General features: G+C 38.2%; 1 protein-coding gene across 6 annotated transcripts in view; it reads left to right on the forward strand.

Annotated features, from left to right (window-relative positions):
- LOC122145291 (endonuclease V-like) overlaps window positions 1–17,234 on the forward strand; it is a 239,877-nt gene that overhangs the window by 62,670 nt on the left and 159,973 nt on the right. For 4 of the 6 annotated variants that reach the window (XM_042758111.1, XM_042758110.1, XM_042758109.1 and 1 more), the window contains one exon: window positions 12,705–12,840. In XM_042758111.1, the coding sequence (XP_042614045.1) occupies window positions 12,705–12,840 (136 nt within the window). Of the gene's footprint in view, window positions 1–8,607; window positions 8,661–12,704; window positions 12,841–17,234 lie in introns of those variants that run through there. The other 2 variants (XM_042758113.1, XM_042758112.1) reach the window with 2 other exon arrangements.

Here is a 17,234-nt window from a genome sequence, read left to right on the forward strand (position 1 = left end):
AGAGAGTCAGCACTGTGAATTTCATATTGCAGCCGACAAGAAAACATTTGTTTATTATTAAATAATTAAAATGTCTCCTTTTTTACAATTATTGGGCTACTTCTGCCTGTGCTTTGTGGCAAACTTAATGCATGTGCTTGAGCGCAGAATATATTAAGGTTCATTATGGATTATAGATGTAAATTTAATATAAACCTGCGATTAGTTGAATAATGACAAATGAACGGCTAGTAACTAGAAAAATCTTACGTGGGAAGCAGACCTATTAAATACCCTCTAGACATCTCTGTTAAAGTTTTTAAAGCATTTTATACGCGTTTCCATAAATTCTTCTTTCAGAAGGTCTGTAATGGAGAGATGCCTTAACACTGATTTTTCCTCTGAAACACAAAAACGAAAATTGAAATAAAATCGATATTTTATGTTTTGAGAATGATTGGGCTCAACCCTCCCCGCGCGTTTGAGACACGCTGCAGAGCAGAGTATGAGCGGAGCGGAGTGATTCTGACTAAAGAGGAGCGGATTTTTTAAAAGTCAGGAGCGTCGTGGTTTTCACTCGCTCCAGCACCGCTCCATAACGAATACAATTCATGCCAACAGACCGTAATATAAATGCATATTTAGCAAGAATTCACATGATAAACATATTTAGCTATATCTTGATACACATCTCTCCGATCAGAAGATTATAATGACGGCAATAGTCGAGCGGGATGTTACAGGCTAGTTCTCAAGGAGTTTGTCTTTATTTTACTGATTATTTTCGGGTTAAAGCATGATTTAAAAAGATACAGCACATTCACACGTAATCGCTGTCGCAATAATGCATTCAAACAAATGTAATCTTACAGTAGGCTACTTCATCTATATCTGATTTTGAATGAGCAGAAATCTGTAACAAATGCATCGATCTGTAGATAAAATAACTGACGAAAATGTAAACTGTTATTTTTATCACAAACAAAATTTGCACAACAGAAAGCAGCAATTATACCTTTTAATGCTGACAATTTTATTAATTTGGCGTTTGGTAGGACAAAAAGTTTGCACACAATAGCCTAATCCCCTTTGAAACTCTCCTGTAATTTTATTTATTTATTTATTTATTTTTATTTTATTTTTATAAGCTATTATGAACATAACATTTCAACTTTAGCCACTGAGTGAAGGCGGAGCAGTGTTTCTGGTATCAAACAACCCATATCAAAGTGATTATTATTATTAGCGCGGAGGTAATTTGTTGCTGCTCCACTCTCACATACTCTCTGCGGCTCACATAGGCCTACTGTACTGCCAAGTGAGAGAGATGTTTCGCCCTATATGACCAAGGCCGTCAGGTGTAGACACGGTTAGACAGTGTCTGCTATATTTACAAATAATTGATATAAGAAATAAAAATAAATACATAACCTAAACCAGCGCATAACGAGATGAAAATATAGACTAGAAAATTGATTTAGGCCTACACTTGGTCTGTCCTCCGTCCATGACACTGACTCACTGCAGAGTTGCCAGTTTTAATCTGAACAGCTCTTAACACCGAGTGGATGGTTAGATGCATGATGGGCTAGTATTAAAAAAAATAATATATTGTTATATTAAAACTTGTTTTGAACAATTTCTTTGTCATTTGAATATTGATTTTAAGTAGGGAGGCAAAAAAAAAAAAAAAAAATCAATTTAAATTGTAAAACGGATTTTTTTGTGAAAAAAAATATATACATATATATATATATATATATATATATATATATATATATATATATACATATATATATATATACATATATATATATATATATATATATATATATATATATAATGACTGTTTAAAAACAATAACATGCATAAGAGCCTTTGTGTAAAGGCCTTTCTTTAATTTTTTGATGAGTAGACTGTAGCCTAAGACTATCCTATTTTTTAATGGCTTTTAAGCATGTTATAATGTATATTATAATGTTATTGTTGTTTAACGTCTTCCTTTCATTTTATAATTACATTCAGTTCGCAATCCGTCCCTTTGCGCCACCTGGCGGTAGTTTCGCGAATGATTTTAACACGCGACTGATTTGCAGTTAACGCCGCGGCCCTGCGGCGGCGGTACGCGCGGCGGTATTACCCATTTTGGATGTCTACCTACTGTATAATTTCACCCCTTCGCTGATCCACTCTATACAACAATCTGTTGTTGATCATAAAATGTGAGTAAGTGAGTCTACTCTCCCCAACTTGTGGCTGGCCCTCAATCACCTGGACATTCCCCCATGCTTGGCTCAGTACCGGGTCTTGCAGTTGAGCGGTGCCGAACCGTCCCAGCTTTTCTCCCTGGAGGACTTCTGCCGGGGGAAATTCAGAAAATACTTCCTGTGATTCTATGTCATCACGAACCTCTACACCTTCAGGATCTTGTGAAGCAGTGGCAGTGGAGTCAGAGTGATGTTCCTCACCTCTATCACCATTGAGGGGCTCTTCAGGGCTGGTTGCATCTGCATCCGTGGTCCCTGCATTGGTTAGAGAAGCGCCGCGATTGGGTGGACGGTCTCTTCTTCTGCGCCGAGTAGGTCTCCTTCCCTCTGTAGCTCGGTTTGTCCAGTAGGCAGAAATGCTTGACAGTCTCGGCCGACTAGGACAGGGACTGGCAGGTGATCTGCGACCCCTGCTCGTACTCGGAACCGCCCCCGTGGGGTGACCATGCTTAATTCTGCAGTGGGGTAGTTCCTGGTGTCCCCATGAATACAGGACACAGAGATCTCTCTCCCCATGATAGGCCCTGCAAACTCTTGTCAGATTAAGGTTACCATACTGCCGGAATCTATAAGGGCGTCTGTGTCTTTGCCCCCAATCTTAACAGGGACTTTAGGGGCTGCCGCCCTCTCATGCACCCAGCAGGTGGTAAGAAAATGGCATGGGAATCTGGATTCCGAGGTACTGGCTGTGGGCATTAGCTCCTCTCAGCCTGGGCAATCCTGGGCCAGGTGTCCCTCCCTCCCACATGTGAAGCACCGGAGTGGAGCAGGATTTCGCAGAGGCCTTCCATCTTTCCGGTCTCCCTGGGCCTTTAGGGGTCCTGCTTGGACTGCTTCGGGGTGCTTGCTAGGAGGCTCTCGCTCTTGGCTCGGTTTCCAAGAGGGGTTTCTGGGTACTTCAGGTTTCATCAAGCTCACAGTCACCCGGTGGTTTTCTAGAAGTGCAATCAAGGCATCTACACTTTGTGGTCCCCATTGAGCCACATATTTTTTTGCATCTGCAGGCAGGCCACGTGTGCACCGATCAATCACTACTCTTTCTACAGCAGGTGGCCCATCTCCTTCGTCTAGCCAGCTTCTCACCATGCGGGTTAACGTTGTTACTTGAGCACGTGCTGGAAGTGATGGATGGTATTCCCAGCTGTGGACATGCTGGGCCTTGGCAGGCAGGCTGAGCCCATATTGGGCAAGGATCGATCCCTTGACCACTTCATAATTTGTGGCCTCATGAACGGTGAGGTCACGGCAGGCCTTCTGGGCTTCCCCCGTTAGCAGAGAGAGTATCAGGTTCGCCCAGTCTGCCCTGGGCCATCTCTCTCTCTGGGCAGTTTTTTCAAAGAGATCGAGGTAGGTTTCAACATAATCTTCTCTAGTTATTTTGGTCAGATAATCTTGGGGTCTCCTACCGTGTGCCTCAGTCCTTCGGCAGAGCTCGGTGACTGCTGCGTTCAGTGTGGTTTGGGCCTACAGAATGGCAGTCAGAGCTTACTCCATTTTCTTGTTGTTTCTCTTCACTGTCTGAATCCCAAGCATGGCTTGACTCATGCCCGCATTCTCCACCATATGTAACCTCCACACAAGACTGGGAGGGTTTAACTCTGGAGGTCAAAGTAAATAATTCACAGGGCAGAATTTTCAGTGGAGCAAACTTAAATTTCTTTATTCATCATAAGACAGGGGAAAGGGATAAAACTGTTACTCAGGTAATTCTTCTTTCTTGGGTCGCTCCTTGTTGCCTTAATTTACTTCTGGAAGAGAGGCAGAAGAGGTGTAGGATTAGTTAAGGGGATTCCTTTTACTCATATCATCAATTAGGCCTCTATCTTCAAGAGGGTGGTCTGGTGATGACTGGTCCACCGCCTAGGCTGAGCCTGAATACACCCCACACTGTGTCTGCTCTATTCTCCTGCTTCTCTCTACTGGGGCTTCTTTGTTCTCCTTTATGTGACTGCTAATTGGACCTAACAGCCTTCAGCTGAGGGCTCCCTGTCAGAGGGGAATGGTGCACACCTGTGTTAGAGCTGTCCTTGGTCCTGAACACCACCATTTAGCCCATACCTTGTGTCCTCTCATGGTGCTATCAGTCCGACATTGGCCGTTAGATCAACTGCATCTGTGGTTGTAGACTTGTGAAGATTTATTTTCAATGCAGATCCTATACTGTAACCTAAAAGAAATGTGCTCTATAACTATTCATATTCAAGTGTTTGTGCGGAAAATTAATACATGTGCATTACAGGGAGGTGCCCTCGTGATCACTTTCACTTTTTCCTGATAATGAAATAACTTAAAATCGGGGTGCCTCATATACATGAGAACTATATCAACTGAAAGCTTGAAATGTCTACTTATAAACGAACCAATTCAAACAGAAAACAAATACTCCCTGATTATGTAATCTGTGAAGGTTGCATTTCTCTTGAAAGGCGCGTCCATGTGGAGAGAGTAAGCACCGTGAATGTCATCTTGCAGCCGACAAGAAAACATTCGTTTATTAATAAATAATTAAAATGTCTGTTTTTTTCACAATTATTAGGTTACTTTTGCCTGTGCTTTGTGGCAAACTTAATGCATGTGCTTGAGCACGGAATATATTAAGGCTCATTATTGATTAGACTGTGTTAATTTAATATAAACGTGTGAAAATAATGACTTAAATGAACGACTAACTAAAAAAAATCTTACGTGGAGAGGCAGCCCTATTAAATTCCTTCTAGACATCTCTGTTAAAGTTTTTAAAGCATTATATACGCGTTTGCATATATTCTGCTTTTAGAACGGTCCGTAACGGAGAGATGACACATCCTTAACATTGATTTTTCCTCTGAAACACAAAAACGAAAATTTAAATAAAATTGATAGGTCTATTTCATTTTTTTTGTGAATGGTCAACCCTTCTCCATTCTGCAGATATTGTTGCTTCTGGTTTGTGCATTGTAAATAACAGAAAGTCTACAAATGTAGACTTATGTTGTCTCCCAAAAACTTTTTTGTTGAGTCCGTAATGTATGTGTATTTCCCAAATCTAAAATAGCCTATAAAACACATTCATAGACAGATACTTTTCTGATGTCTGGACTCTGTTTGGGATTTAGAAAAACATAAAGAGATGGTTCAATATATTGGTAATGAATACTTTCTGCTAGAATTTATATTTTAGGTTTTGATTGAATGTCATGTCAAGAATGCTGGAATTGCCCAATAATGATTAAATGATTAAAGATGATTAGGCTTAATGTCTCAGGACATTTCTTATTACTGCAATATTGTTAGATTTGTATTGCCAAAACAACTGCAGCATTGCTGTGTACAATTAAAACAGTGCAAAACTGAAAATAGTACAAAGCAGAACATTAAGAACAAAAGTTATTCTCTTTGGCAGATGCGTGTCTCTTTCACAGTTTCTTTGTTTCTCTCTCAGAGAAACCTCATGTCTCCTGAGAAAAAACAAACTATATTATGATGTACGTAATACTCTGTATGCCGTTACAAAAATTGCAAAAGCCAAACCAAATGAGGCATTTGTCCTAAAACACTTTGCCTAAACCTGCTCTGCAAGTTTAAAATGCTGATCAGACACTTTCCATATGAACGAGTAAGAGATTCACACCTTTATTTCAACACCCACAAGCTATACAGAACTAACCCCAAACCCCAACCCCCTCCAGCTGGACTTAATTCAGTCACTCTACTGGGTGCTTAGTGTAAAATGGACACGCTCTAAAATAATAATAAAAAATAAAAAAAAACAGCAAATTGCAGAATACACACATCTGTATTAATCATTTTATATATTATTTTATTATATATATATATAATATAAATACACACACATGCATGTATAGGGCCAACAAATGATTAATCACGATTAATCACATCCAAAATAAAAGTTTTGTTTACATAATATATGTGTGTATACTGTGTATATTTATTATGTATATATATAAATACACACACATGCATGTATATATTTAAGAAGAATATGTTATGTTTATATATTAAATATATTTATATATAATATAAAATATAAGAATATAAATATATAAATGTATATACATGTAAATATTTTCTAAATATATAATTTATGTGTGTGTATTTATATATACATAATAAATATACACAGTATACACACATATATTATGTAAACAAAACTTTTATTTTGGATGTGATTAATCGTGATTAATCATTTGACAGCCCTAATATATATATATATATATATATATATATATATATATATATATATATATATATATATATATATATATATATATATATATATTAAAAAATATATAAAACAAACAAACAAAAAAAAACACCCACAATTGGGATTTCTGAAATCACTTCTACCACTGGACCATTGATTAACTTGATAAACCAAACTTCCCTTTTCCACTGCGTGCTTGCGCGAGACAGATGCCATCTTCATTCATCTCACTTCACAATAATAAAAATAACAGTGTCATCAAGCATATAATTATTTTGTGTTTATTATAGTGTTCTAATGCTGATCTTATAGGCCTAATATATATATATTAGGCTGCAGCCTATATGACTATCTCACGTTTTGAAATTAACTTTCTAAAAACAAATGTTAAATTAATTTTCTAATGATTTTTAAGGATTTTATAATGTTATATTATAAAGTAACTTTAGTTTTATTTTCTTATTTGATCTCCGTTTACAAAACAAAATATAATTGCAGTCAGTTTGCAAACTATCCACACAACTGACTTGCAGTTAACGCCGTGGCCCTGCAGTTAGGGTACATGCGGCTGTATTAGGCATTTTGGTTGGCCACCTACTGTAGGGTTGGCTCATTATTGACTTTTGCTCCTTGTAAAAGAGCTTCATAACATCGCTTTATTAGTGATCTCTTAGTTCTGTTATCCAGGAGCACCAGTTCTGTTGGAGTGGGGCAAGAAGAAAATCCAGATATACTTCTGCACAAAGCTCCTAATTTAAAAAAAATACCTGAAGAAGTTTGTCAAGTCACCTTTATTTATATAGCACTTTAAACAAAACAGATTGTGTCAAAGCAACTGAACAACATTAATTAGGAAAACAGTGTGTCAATAATGCAAAATGACAGTTAAAGGCAGTTCATCATTGAATTCAGTGATGTCATCATGCATCTCAGTTCAGTTTAAATGGTGCTGATCCACCACCTGGTCTGGATACGTACTGGATCCGGGTGACTGCAGTGACAATCTGACCTGGATACAGACTGGATCTGGTGGCTACGGTGACCTTGGAATAAGAGAGAAACAGACTAATATTAGTGTAGATGCCATTCTTCTAACAATGTAGCAAGTACATCGGATGTTATGGGAAGTGTTCCCGGTTCCAGTTTACCTAATTAATGCAGCAAAAAAATAAATTAACTAAATTGAATATTTGAAGCGTATTAGTGTGTTATGTGTAAGCCAGGTTAAGGAGATGGGTCTTTAATCTAGATTTAAACTGCAAGAGTGTGTCTGCCTCCCGAACAATGTTAGGTAGGTTATTCCAGAGTTTAGGGCCCTAAATAGGAAAAGGATCTGCTGCCCACAGTTGACTTTGATATTCTAGGTATTATTAAATTGCCAGAGTTTTGAGAACGCAGCAGACGTGGAGGACTATAATGTAACAAGAGCTCGTTCAAATACTGAGGTGCTAAACCATTCAGGGCTTTATAACTAATAATCAAGATTTTAAAATCTATACGATGTTTAATAGGTAGCCAGTGCAGTGTTGACAGAACCGGGCTAATATAGTCATACTTCCTGGTTCTAGTAAGAACTCTAGCTGCTGCATTTTGGACTAGCTAGAGTTTGTTTATCAAGCGTGCAGAAAAAACACCCAATAAAATTTCACAATGATCTAACCTTGTGGTCATAAACACATGGATTAACATTTCTGCATTTGACATTAGCATAGGTCATAATTTAGATATATTTTTGAGATGGAAAAATGCAGTTTTACAAATGCTAGAAATGTGGCTTTCTAAGGAAAGATTGCTATCAAATAGCACACCTAGGTTTCTAACTGATGATGAAGAATTGACAGAGCAGCCATCAAGTCTTAGACTGCGTTCTACGTTGTTACATGCAAAGTTTTTTGGTCCTATAATTAACACCTCTGTTTTCTCAGAATTTAGCAGTAAGAAATTACTCATCATCCAGTTTTTTATATCGACTATGCATTCCGTTAGTTTTTCAAATTGGTATATTTCACCGGGCCACGAAGAAATATAGAGCTTAGTATCATCAGCATAACAGTGAAAGCTAACACTGTGTTTCCTGATGATATCTCCCAAGGGTAACATGTAAAGCGTGAAGAGTAACGGCCCTAGTACTGAGCCTTGAGGTACTCCATACTGCACTTGTGATCGATATGATACCTCTTCATTCACTGCTACGAATTGATGGCGGTCATGTAAGTATGATTTAAACCATGCTAAAGCACTTCCCTTAATGTCAACAAAGTTTTCTCGTCTATGCAAAAGAATGTTGTGGTCAATAGAATTAAGCACTAAGCACTAAGATCCAATAGCACTAATAGAGAGATACAACCACAATCAGATTATAAGAGCAGGTAATTTGTAACTCTAAGGAGAGCAGTCTCAGTACTATGATACAGTCTAAATCCTGACTGTAAATCCTCACAGATACCATTTTCTCTAAGAAGGAATATAATTGTGAGGATACTACCTTTTCTAGTATCTTGGACAGAAAAGGGAGATTCGAGATCGGTCTGTAATTAACTAGTTGTGGTTTTTTGATGAGAGGCTTAATAACAGCCAGTTTGAAGGTTTTGGGGACATATCCTAATGACAATGACGAATTAATAATAGTCAGAAGAGGGTCTATAACTTCTAGAAGCACCTCTTTTAGGAGCTTAGATGGAATAGGGTCTAACATACATGTTGGTTTAGATGATTTAACAAGTTTATACAATTCTTCCTCTTCTATAGTAGAGAATGAGTGGAACTGTTCCTCAGGGGATCTATAGTGCACTGTCTGATGTGATACTGTAGCTGACGGCTGCATGGTTACAATTTTCTCTCTAATAGTATTGATCTTAGAAGTAAATTAGATCATAAAGTCATTACTGCTGTGCTGTTGGGAAATGTCAACACTTGTTGATGCTTTATTTTTAGTTAATTTAGCCACTGTATTGAATAAATACCTGGGGTTATGTTAGTTTTCTTCTAAAAGAGACGAAAAATAATCAGATCTAGCAGTTTTTAATGCTTTTCTGTAGGATAGGTTACTTTCCCGCCAAGCAATACGAAATACCTCTAGTTTTGTTTTCCTCCAGCTGCGCTCCATTTTCTGAGCTGCTCTCTTTAGGGTGCTAATATGCTCATTATACCTCGGTGTCAGACTGTTTTCCTTAATCTTCCTTAAGCGTAAAGGAGCAACTGTATTTAAAATGCTAGAAAAGAGAGAGTCCATAGTTTCTGTTACATCATCTAGTTCTGAGGTTTTGGATATGCTAAGGAATTGGGATACATCTGGAAGATTACTTACAAAGCAGTCTTTTGTGGTAGAAGTGATGGTTCTACTATACTTGTAACAAGAAGTAGAATTTACAGTTTTAGCTATATGAAGTTTGCACAAAACTAAATAATGATCTGAGATATCATTGCTTGGCTGCATAATTTCAACACCATCAACATAAATTCCATGTGACAGTATTACATCTAGAGAATGGTTTCGACAATGAGTAGGTCCTGACACGTGTTGTCTAACCCCAATATAGTTAAGAATGTCTATAAATGCTGATCCCAATGCATCTTTTTCATTATCAACATGGATATTAAAAAAACCAACAATTAAAACTTTATCTGCAGCCAGCACTAACTCGGATATAAAATCAGCAAATTCTTTAATAAAGTCTGTATCGTGCCCTGGTGGCCTGTATACAGTAGCCAGTACAAACATCACAGGTGATTTATCATTAACATTTGTTTCTCTGGACAATGTTATATGAAGCACCATTACTTCAAACGAGTTATACTTGAAGCCCGCTAACTCAGAAAAAATTAAAACAAATTTATAAATTGAAGCAACACCTCCCCCTTTACCTTTTGGACATGGCTCATGTTTATAACAGTAATCATGTGAGGTAGACTCATTTAAAATAATGTAATCTTCAGGTTTTAGCCAGGTTTCTGTCAAACAGAGCACATCTAGGATATGATCAGTAATCATATCATTTACAAAAAGTGCTTTTGTAGAAAGGGACCTTATATTCAATAAGCCAAGCTTTATCATTTGTTTATCCATATTGCATTTGTTTTTTATTTGTTGAACCTCAATTAAATTGTTACTCTTAAATTGGTTTGGACGTTTTTTGCATTTTCTAGTTCGGGGAACAGACACAGTCTCTATAGTGTGATATCTAGGTGAAAGAGTCTCTATGTGCTGAGAATTAACTGATTTCTGTGACATGGGGCGGCTAGCAGACAGACGGTTTAGCCATTCCTGACCTGGGCCCTAGTTAGTCAAGTACAAACTCTAAGACTATGTGCCATATTTCTAGACAGAAGAATGGCACCACCCCAGGAGGGATAAAGACCATCCCTTTTCAACAGGTCAGGTCTGCCCCAAAAACTCATCCAATTGTCTATGAAACCTATGTTATTTCTTTGGGCACCACTTAGACATCCAGCCATTGAGTGATGACAGTCTGCTATGTATCTCATCACCACGGTAAGCAGGCAGGGGACCAGAGCATATTACAGTGTCTGACATTGTGCTTGCAAGTTCACACACCTCTTTAATGTTATTTTTAGTGATCTCCGACTGGCGAAGTCAAACATCATTATCGCCAGCATGAATAACAATCTTACTGTATTTACGTTAGCATTAACCAGCACTTCTAAATTTGCCAAGATGTCAGGCGCTCTGGCTCCCGGTAAACATTGGACTATGGTGGCTGGTGTTTCTATTTTCACGTTCCGTACAATAGAATCGCCAATAACTAGAGCACTTTCATCAGGTTTCTCACTGGGTGCTTCACTGAGTGGGGAGAACCAGTTTAATGTTTTGATCGGAACAGAAGAGCAGTGTTTTGACCCTCGACTATGCCACCTCACAGTCTCCCAGTTGCCGTGCTGCAGAGGCGCTGTTACCAGAACCGAACAATGTACAGGACTCCCTGAGCTAGTCGCATCCAAAGCCGTATCTAGAGCCCTCACATTCTTAGAGAGAGGAGAGGAGAAAAGAAAACACTGATAGGCACGAATGGAAACACTGATGACAAGCTAATGAATGCCAATGGGCTGCAGGTGCGCTGCACTTGCGGATTTAGAATAAAAGTGAGCGATCAAATTAATCAGATTAGATTGATAGATAATCAGAAATATGGTAGGAATTAAGTTATATTTTATCCCTTTAAACAAGAGAGAGTGATAGTAAGATTTTACAGAAAAACAAAGCTACACAGAGCTACGATCACAAACCAGCAACACGGCTAACAGGAAGCAGGAATAACACTGTCCAACACTGTCCAAGTTTGTGATGAGAGGGGCGGGGCCGAGAGTCATGGGGACCGGAGCGAGGACAGTGGAGTTGATGTTAATGCACGACACTTGCACCGCTCACTGATCTCGAGTGCCACGGAGGAGCTCCAGAAAGATAAAAGGAGGAGTGACAATAACGGAGTATGTGAGCGGAGTGGAGCGGCAATAATTTCCCCTCCGCGCTCAGAGCATTTAATAATCACTCCGCTCCGGGTACATAATTTCCCACTCCCGCTCCACACCGCACTCACTGATACCAGAAACACCATTCCGCCTTCGCTCCATGGCCAAAGTATATCAAAGCCGTAAAAGCTTTGTTCGTCTTCAGAACACAATTTAAGATATTTTGGATTAAATATCTTAAATATTAAATAGGCTTGTGACTGTCCCATAGACTGCCAAGTAAGTTACACTGTCAAGGTCCAGAAAAGTATGAAAGACATTGTCAGAATAGTCCATCTGCCGTCAGAGGTTCAACTGTAACTTTATGAAGTGACAAGATTATTTTTTGTAAGCGAAAAAAACAAAAATAACGACTTTATTCAGTAATTCCTTTGTCAGCTGTCTCCTCTGTGTCTCTCCATATCACTGTATGATGCGTATGCTCTTCTGTATTTTCATTTTGGAGTGGAGTATCCCTTTAATAATTAATAATCCTGGTAACACTTTAGAATAGGGAACACTTATTCACTATTAACTATGACTTTTCCCTCAATAAATTCTTAATTTACTGTTTATTAATAGTTAGTAAGGTATTTGTTAAGTTTATATATTGGGTAGGATTAGGGATGTAGAATAAATTCATGTAGAACAATTCATTAATATGTGCTTAATTAGTACTAATAAATGGTTAATATTCTAGTAATATGCATGCTAATAAGCAACTAGTTAAGAGACCCTAAAATAAAGTGTTACCATCCTGAATTTTAACAGTACTATTTACTCCATAGGTTCTGTATGAAGACTGTAAGATGGTGACTCTTAATGCCCCTTATGTGGCGGGTTTCCTGGGCTTCAGGGAAGCCCCACCTCTGCTACAGGCCCTGGAGAAACTGAAGAATGTACAGCCAAATCTAATGCCACAGGTTAGAGCCATAATCACATCTGTTGCCCTGTATCAACCCAATATGAAAAATTTGAATTAGAATGAAATTTGTTCACCAAGTGTGCACAAACACATGAGGAGTTTGTTGTGGGTTCCAGGAGCTCTGGGTACAGTACATACATACATACATATATATACATATATAACAAGAGTTAAATAAGAACATAAAAAAAAAAAAAAATAGTAATAATGAATAAAAAACAAGAAAGTAACTTGCATTCGATCTGGAGGTTTATGTTCAGACCATGTTCATTATGTACTGTATAGACAGCTGTATGAATAAAAGTATGTATTTACATATTACCTAAAGCCACAAGAGCACTGAATTATAATTTATAACAAAAGAGCAGACTTTAAATTGGTGTGTTAGTTATTTAAGGTGGAGATGGCCTGGGGGTTTTTATGCCTAGATGCAATTAATGCAATTACATTTTTACGCCAGTCAGTGGCGGTAAGGAACGATCTTTATGAGTAGCCATCATTAAACCAATCTGTTCATTCAACTAATACACTTTGAAAACCTGATTTATTCATGATTGAAACAAAGTGTTGAAATTAATTTTACTTTATAATGTTCAGTCAACAATCAACGTGTTACCTGTTTGTATGTCTCCGTTAGCCTAACGCAGTCCACGTAGCAAGGTATTTATATATATATATATATATATATATGTGTATATACATATATATATATACATATATTATATATATATTAGTGGTGGGGCCGTTATCGGCGTTAACGTGCTGCATTAACATGAGACTCTTATCGGGCGATAAAAAAAATATCGCCGTTAATCTATTCTCAAAGATGGGTTGGGAGCTGGGTCTATACTACGCAAGCTATGATGACTTTCACCGTGATAGTTTAGCGCGGATGTATACCTAGACGAATTGCACTGTAGGGGGCGAGAACGAGTCTTCGAACCTGTGTGTATGCCTACTTTGAAATTACCAAGCTTCCCAAAAAAAACCTCGACAAGACTCATGCCTGTTTCACACATACTCTGTCTGCAGTGCGTATGCAGTCCGTGTGTGTTACGTATGTGGTGCAGTAGCAGCACGGACTCATTGTGCTTTCACACAGGACGCGTTTGCAGTCCGCTACTGATCCACGGCTGTTTAGTCCACAAACACAACATTTTTTCATCATTCTATATTTCAAACCATGTTAAAAAAAGTGTGACTCTTATCACAGAACAGTAACAATCTTTCATAATCATAGACATTAGTTTAAACTTAATAAATTTAAACAACATATTATTCATACATTTGACTTCTGTGTTTGTATAATAAGCTGCTCAAGCAAGCGGCAAAACATTTAAACACAACAATTAGCCTACTTTTCTTGTTGGAATATCGCAAATATTTAAAATTAAAGCACCACTGACAGAAACAGTCTACTCTCGTGCCTTTTGCATTTAAATCTTTATTACAAGCAATAGCACGGTTCTTAATGAACTTCTGCTTCCATAAAAGAGCATTGGCCTATATCATGTTGCCTCGTTTATCTAAAGGTGCTCTTTTTCTTGTTTTAAACCTAGCCAAAAACCCATGTGTTGTGTGTGAAACACAGTAGGCTTTAATTAATATACAATTTATTGTGAAATTACTGCATTTCCGTGTCAATCCATGTTTATTTTTACCGCAAACAATGTGCTGTCATTTTAATTCAGCGCATGCAGCACAGCAAAAATAGACTAGGTACGTAAACGATTGCTGCACTGCTACAGACGCATCGCTCCTGGAACGCACTGACGGACCACAGCCGCATGAACGCTGGAATCCGTTTAGCATGGGTGTGTAAAAAAAAAAATGCAACGCATACGCACTGCAGACAGAGTATGTGTGAAACAGGCGTAAGGTTGTTTGCACCTTGTGCAATGCGGAATTAGTTTACTGTAGGAGTTCTTTCAGTCTCAAGTACCACCTAAACGCAAAGCATCCCTTAGCTAAAGCGGAAGATGCCGGGCCAAGCAATGTAGCGCAGGGGAAGAGTCGTCGTCAAACTACTATGTTTGAGTGCAGCACAGCTCTATCAGTACTAACAAGTACATCTTATTGAACATAATTTGAATGCCTTCGGCAGAATTCAAATGAGCCATTTTAATCTAGATTAATCTAGATTAATTCCAAGATTACAGTGAGATTAATCTAGATTAAAAAAATTAATCTATGCCCACCATTTTTAATATATATATATATATATATATATATATATATATATATATATATATATATATATATATATATATATATATATATATACACACAAACAAACAAAAAAAAAAAAAAAACAAGTAAATAGAAACAGAAAAAATTGAAAGCTAGTGTTAATTAAAATATAATAATAAAAAAGAAGATAAAAAAAAAAAGAATAAAAAAAAAATAAAATAAAGTGCGAGAGTAAGAGGGTCAAATAAAGATGGAACAGATGTGCTTTTAGTCATTTCATGAAGATGGCTAAGGACTCAGCTGATCGGATTGAGTTGGGCAGGTCATTCCACCAGGAGGGAACAGTTAATGAAAAAGTCAGTAAAAGTGATTTTTGTGCTGTTCACTTACAGAAAGCAGGCTTCTAGAGGGCACATAACACTGAAGTAATGAATTTAGGTAAAGGGGTGCAGAGCCAGTGGTGGTTTTGTAGGCCAACATTAATGCCTTGAATATTATGCGAGCAGTTACTGGTAGCCAATCCAAACTGATGAACAGAGGTGTGATGTGCATTCTATTCAGATCATTAAAGATTAATCTTGCAGTGGCATTTTGGATTAATTGTAGAGGTTTGATAAAAGTGGCTAGAAGACCTGCCAAGAGAGCATTGCAATCGTCCATCCTGGATAGAACAAGAGCTTGAACAAGGAGTTGTGTTGCAGACAAGACAAACATCTGGTGCCGAAACCCAGGATACTAGCAAGCAACACCCGATATGGCAGAGCTACTTAGAAGACGGAGAGCTGTACGCGTTTCCACAAAGAGACTTTTACAAGACATCAAAACAGAGGTAGACAAAGAAGATCCGGTCATTGACCAATTGTGTGAACTGTTAGCCCTGTTATCTGAAAAAGAGGAAACTGCTGGAGTTGGATGTTAGAATCGAGGAAGGGACGGACACCGATGATTTGGAGAATGAAATCACTGATGTTGAAGAGTATAAAGAGCAAGTCATCATCATGAAATCATGCGCGCACAAAGTGATACAGAGAAAACGGGAAAGCAGAAGACCGAGCAGCACAGAGCCCTCGCTGCACAGACAAACAGTTAAGTTGCCCAAGTTGATTGACAAGTTTAATGGTAAAATCAGTTGGTGACAAGACTTTTGGAAACTGCTGAATCTCTGCCCAGTAAAGAAATCAAACGATGTCACTGCTCTGAGACTTTATGATGAATGTGATGTACATATCCGCAGCTTAGAATCGCTGGGTATCGCATCAGAGGCATATGGCAGCTTGTTGGCCCTGTTCTGCTACAGATGATTCCAGACGACAGAGAGGAACCAGTGATGAATGGAAAGTCCCAAGTTATGGAATTCCAAAAGCAGCGGACAGATCCAGCAAGATAAGTATAGAAGATTTGGAAGCAGCTCTTCCCAGTCTTAGGGCTTCAAAAACTGAGAGCAAGACAGTCTCGGTTGAATGTCCACTTCTGAAGCCAGATTGGTTGCTGTCCAGGATGTTGTTCTGTGTGAGAAAGCAGAGACTTGGTTGAACACAACTTGTGGTGTGGCAAATTGTGCACTGAGGTTTGTAATTTTATTACTGAAGAATGTGGCAAAGTTATCAGTTGTTAGAGTTGATGAAGGAGGGGGAGTAGGAGGATAAATGAGGGAGGAAAATAGGAAAATATTTTGAAGAGCATATGAGAGTTATGCAAATTGTAGGTTCTTTTAGCGGTGGAGACATTAGCAGAGAATGAAGAAAGGATTGATCAATATATATTAAGGTCAGTAGGATTTTGTGATTTGCGCCATACTCTTTCTGCAGCTCTGAGCTTGGAACGATGCTCACGGAGAACATCAGATAGCCAAGGTGCATAAGAGATGATATGAGCTGGCCTGGAAGACAAGGAGCAGATACTGTCTAAACAAGACGTAAGAGTGGAGCAGAAAGTATCAGTAGCATTGTTAACATCAAAAGATAATAACTATTCAGGGGGAGGAAGCAAAGATGAAAACATAGCAGATAGCTGGGAGGGTGAGAGTGAGCATAGGTTACATCGAAAAGTGACATGTGGAGGGGTATGTGTTATGTCAGGAAACATGTTGAGGAGGAAGTGATCTGAGGTGTGCAGTGGAGTAACCAGTACACGATCGGTGGAGTAGTGTTGCGTGTAAATAAAGTCCAGTTTGGTTGCCTGATTTGTGAGTAACTGTAGTTAA

This window comes from Cyprinus carpio, chromosome A6, assembly GCF_018340385.1.
Source record: "Cyprinus carpio isolate SPL01 chromosome A6, ASM1834038v1, whole genome shotgun sequence".
Lineage (NCBI taxonomy): Eukaryota > Metazoa > Chordata > Actinopteri > Cypriniformes > Cyprinidae > Cyprinus > Cyprinus carpio.